A 5,000-nucleotide genomic window follows, 5' to 3' on the forward strand; every position below is an offset into this window, starting at 1 on the left:
TCTCTCTCCCTTCCCCTTACTTAATCTTATCTCCCGTCATTTAGTGTGTGTGCGTGCGTGTGTGTGTGTGTGTGTGTGTGTGTGTGTGTGTGTGTGTGTGTGTGTGTGTGTGTGTGTGTGTGTGTGTACGTTAATGCACTTACCTGTTCTAATGCTGATTGTGGAGTGTAGGAGGAGGAAGAGGAGGAGGAGGAGGAGGAGGAGGAGGAGGAGGAGGAGGAGGAGGAGTATAATATTGATACCTCTTCTCATTAAGGTGGGTAGTGTGATTATATACGAAGGAGGAGGAGGAGGAGGAGGAGGAGGAGGAGGAGGAGGAGGAGGAGGAGGAGGAAGGATATGATAATAGAAATAAGTGATGTAATTTTCGAAGCGGTGATGACAGAGGAGGAAGAAGAAGAGGAGGAGGAGGAGGAGGAGGAGGAGGAGGAGGAGGAGGAGGAAGATGAGTAGCTTTAAATTCGGAAGAGGGATGGAGGAAAAAGGAAGATAAATTAGGAGGAAGAAGAGGAGGAGGAGGAAGAGAAGGTAGGAAGATTCTTGAGGGGAAGAGAAGAAGGAAAGAAGGAAGGAAGGAAGGAAGGAAGACTATCGTAGGAAGAGGAAGAGGAGGAATGAGTTGAAGACATAGGAAGGAAGAGAGGAAGAGGAGGAGGAGGAGGAGGAGGAGGAGAAGAAAGAATCGCATTTAGAAACGAAAGAAGTAGTAGGAAGAGAAATTGATAAAGAAGAATTAGGAAGAAGAAGAAGAAGAAGAAGAAGAAGAAGAAGAAGATGATGAACTTAATCTATTTTTTTTTCAAGATTTCAAGAACCACGAGGCAATGGCAAAACATTCTGGCCATCACACTTTTAGCCTCCCTCTACCTTACCACAGCCCTCCCCAGCCCCCAGTCAGCCACCAGGGGACGCCCACACATCCCCCTCACCCCTGCCAAGCCCCACACCCCTGAGGCAGCCCCTGGAGTCACCCACGCAGGCCCAAACGCACCCCTGGGTTACCAATCGTTGGGGGTCGCTGGCAAACAAAACGTGAATTCAGGTTTTAAGGAATTTGACGCTTTCTCAGCATCAAACAGGGGTTCTCATGGGGGTGGAGGTGTCCCAGGGGGTTATCAGTCCTTCCCTGGGGGCCATGGAGGAGCTGGAGGAGGCGGGGGAGGAGGATTCGGTGGAGGAAAGCCAGGAGGACATCCTTATAAATCTGGACCACAGGATTTCAGTTACCCGATTCAGGTGAGTGTTTAAAAACGCTTTATTTTCTCTAACTGCGACTGTTTTCCAAGGCCACAGAGATGATTGGCGGGGTTTTCAAGAGTGTTTCTCCAGTTAATAATGCAGAAATCTTGTCACTCTGCCTCTAGAACCGTAAAAAAGACCTTAAAAACTCGTGTAAACTTAAATAAAGACTTTTGAATCAGTGAAGCGCAGTGTTTGAGAGAGGAGAGAGAGTTTTTGTGATATATTGATTATTTTGTTTGTTTGTTGTTTATTTTGCCTATTATCTGTGTATCTCCATTTATTCATCTCTATCTCTCTGTTCTCTGTATTTCTATCTCCTTCATTTATTCACTCCCTCGTATTTTTCTTCTCTCTCTCTTATTCTTCATTTATCTGTTCTCTCTCTCTCTCTCTCTCTCTCTCTCTCTCTCTCTCTCTCTCTCTCTCTCTCTCTCTCTCTCTCTCTCTCTCTCTCTCTCTCTCTCTATTTATCCATCTTTCTCTCCATTCTCTCTTTTTCTCTATCTCCTTTTATCCGTGATTCTCTGTCTCTTCTCCTTTTTCATCTGTTTCTTTCATTTATTCAATTTTCTCTGTTCTCTGTGTCTATCTTCATTTATCCTTCTCTTCTATGTCTTATCCACCTTTCTGTACTCTCTCTCTCTCTCTCTTTCTTTCTCTCATTTATCCATCCTTGTAAATTCTCCCTTTTTCTCTCTATCTCCTTCATTTATTTAACTCTCCTACATTTTCTATTATTCATCTTTCTCTATTCTCCCTCTGTGTCTGTCTTTCTCTATCTCTATCTCTCTTATTTATCCATCTTTGCCTTCTCATTGTCTGTGTCACATTTCCTTGTCTCTCTCTTTCGTTCTATCCATCCTTGTAAAATCTCTATCTCTCTCTATCTCTCCATTTATTGACCCATCTCTCGTTCTCCCAGCCACACATCCTTCTCTCTCTGTGTGTGTGTGTGTGTGTGTCTGTATCTCATTTCTCTCTCTCTCTCTCTCTCTCAATTATCCATCCTTCTCTCTGTGTGTCTGTATCTCATTTCCTCTCTCATTTATCGATCCTTGTAAAATCTCTATCTCATCTCCATTCATCCACTCATCTCTCGTCCTCCCAGCCACACACCTTCGGCTACTCAGTGCAGGACCCTTACTACGGCGACTCCCACCAGCACCAGGAAGTTTCAGATGGGACTACAACTAAGGGACAGTATAGAGTAGCGCTTCCCGATGGTCGTACACAGATTGTCACTTACTCAGCAGACTCTAAGACTGGTTTTAATGCGCAGGTCACTTACGAGGGGGACGCTAAACCCTATGTCCCTCCTGAGGCTCCCACGGGGGGTTATGGAGCGCAGGGGGGTCATGCAGGACAGGGGCAGAAGTATAGTGGTGGTGGTGGTGGTGGTGGTGGTGGTGGTGGTGGTGGTTATAGTGGTGGTGGTAATGTTGGTGTGGGATATGTGAGGTAAGTGTGTGTGTGTGTGTGTGTGTGTGTGTGTGTGTGTGTGTGTGTGTGTGTGTGTGTGTGTGTGTGTGAAAAGTTTTAAGATATGTTGAGGGAAAAAGAAAGAAATGAGATGTGAGAGAGAGAGAGAGAGAGAGAGAGAGAGAGAGAGAGAGAGAGAGAGAGAGAGAGAGAGAGAGAGAGATTTATGTTTTCTATTTTTTTGTATCTCTTTAAAACTTGCTTCTTTCTTTTCTCTCTCTCTCTCTCTCTCTCTCTCTCTCTCTCTCTCTCTCTCTCTCTCTCTCTCTCTCTCTCTCTCTCTCTCTCTCTCTTTACGTATTCAGTGAGTGCTTCCTATAAAGATGAGAGAGAGAGAGAGAGAGAGAGAGAGAGAGAGAGAGAGAGAGAGAGAGAGAGAGAGAGAGAAAGGTAGTAAAAATAATAAATCTGTAAAAAGGAAATGACAAACTTTTATTTATTTTGTTTTTTATTATATCAAAAAAACTCTCTCCAACACACAGGACTTGACAAATTCTCGTTTTCTTTGTTAAGTTTGTAAGCGCATAGAAAATGGAGCGAGGTTGCCTACAGAGATACAAAGATAAGCTGTAATTTTTTGCCATCTAGTTTATGTATTTTGTTACTGACGAGGAAGGTGTGAAATAAACTTAATTAATAGGATTTTGAATAATGAAAAAAAAAAAAAAATTGTGAATGAAATATTATAAATGAAAAAATGGATAAGATTGTTGAGGGATTTGAATAAAGAATAAAATAAATAAGTTTGTCAATGAATGAATAAAAAAATGCGATGTTTTAAATGGAGATAAATGATAAGATGTATTAGATTTTATACGAATAAGAAAATGGATAAGATTGTGACGATATTAGAGATTTGAATAAAGAATAAATTGAATAAGTTTGTCAATAAATGAATAGAAATGTGATGATGTAAATGAAAATAATGATAAAGAAGGAACAAATTTGATAAAGATGAGACATGGTGATAATGTTGATGTTTGAATAGAAATAATGAAGAATGATTAATAAATTTGGCTGAATAATGAAGAAAATGAGACGTTTTAAAGGAAGAGAGTGATGAAAAAGAATAGATTTGATAAGAATGATAAGAAGTGGATAATCTTAATGTTGAATAAAACTAATGACGAATAATTAATAAGTTTGTCTGATTAATGAAGAAAATGTGACGTTTTAAATGAAGACGATGATAAAGATGATAAAAAAGAGATTTGATAAAAATGATAAGAAATAGATAATATTAATGTTTGAACAAAAATAATAACAAATAATTAATAAGTTTGGCCGAATAATGAAAAAAAAATGTAATGTTTAAATGGAGATAGTGATGAAAAGAACAAATGTAATAGAAATGATAAGATTAATGATAATGTTAATGTTTGAACAGAAATAATGACAAATGATCGAATAAATTTAATAATGATGAAAAAAAGTGAAAAATGTTTACGTTTAAATACAAATAACGATCGTGATATTAAGACAATTACTCAAAACGGCTTGAAAAAATAAAACTGATGGTGTATTTAAGTTTATATCGTAAAAATTAAGTGTTAGTTTATGAATTGTGTTAAGAAAAACGTTAGGAGGTTAATCTTTACAAATATAAAAAGTGAAATTGTTAGTTGAAATTAACGTTTAGTGCCTTGAAATTAATATATTCAAATTTGTACAGTGAGAATTAATATTTGTCGACGAATAATCTTGATGTTTTATTAGTCTTTACAAACATAAATATTGAAATTGTTAGTTGAAATTAACATTTAGTGTCTTGAAATTAGTATATTCAAATTTGTGAAGTGACGATTGATATTTATCGATGAATAATCTTGATGTTTTGTTAGTCTTTACAAATTGAAAAGTGAAATTGTTAGTTGAAATCAACGTTAAGTGTTTTGAAATTAATATATTGAAATTTGAACAGCAAGAATTGATATTTGTCGACTAATAATCTTGATGTTTTGTTAGTCTTTGTAAACATAAAAGTGAGATTGTTAGTTGATATTAATGTTAAGTGTTTGAAAATTAATATATTGACGTTTAAACAGTAAGAAATATTTGAAAATTGATATATTAGAGTTTGTACAGCAAGAAATTATTTTAGTTTATGCAATATTTGGAAATTATTATGTTAAATTTTATACAGTAAGAATCAGTCACTGTACGAAATGTTTAGAAATTAATATTGATGATAATACAGTAAGAAATTAAGTTAGTTTACGAAGATGTTTAAAAATTGAAGTGTATGAACAAGAAATGATGTTAGCGTTATAAAGAACGTT

At 37.0% G+C, this 5,000-nt stretch overlaps 1 protein-coding gene across 1 annotated transcript in view; it reads left to right on the forward strand.

Moving 5' to 3' along the window:
* LOC123515960 (adult-specific cuticular protein ACP-20-like) overlaps window positions 1–2,722 on the forward strand; it is a 2,848-nt gene extending 126 nt beyond the window's left edge. The window contains exons 2-3 of the mRNA XM_045274947.1: window positions 805–1,236; window positions 2,351–2,722. Coding sequence (XP_045130882.1) covers window positions 805–1,236; window positions 2,351–2,704 — 786 coding nt within the window. The 3' untranslated portion in view covers window positions 2,705–2,722. The remainder of the gene's footprint in view (window positions 1–804; window positions 1,237–2,350) is intronic.
* The last annotated feature ends 2,278 nt before the right edge of the window (window positions 2,723–5,000 follow it).

The sequence above is a fragment of the Portunus trituberculatus genome, chromosome 1, assembly GCF_017591435.1.
Source record: "Portunus trituberculatus isolate SZX2019 chromosome 1, ASM1759143v1, whole genome shotgun sequence".
In the NCBI taxonomy this organism is placed as follows: Eukaryota; Metazoa; Arthropoda; class Malacostraca; order Decapoda; family Portunidae; genus Portunus; species Portunus trituberculatus.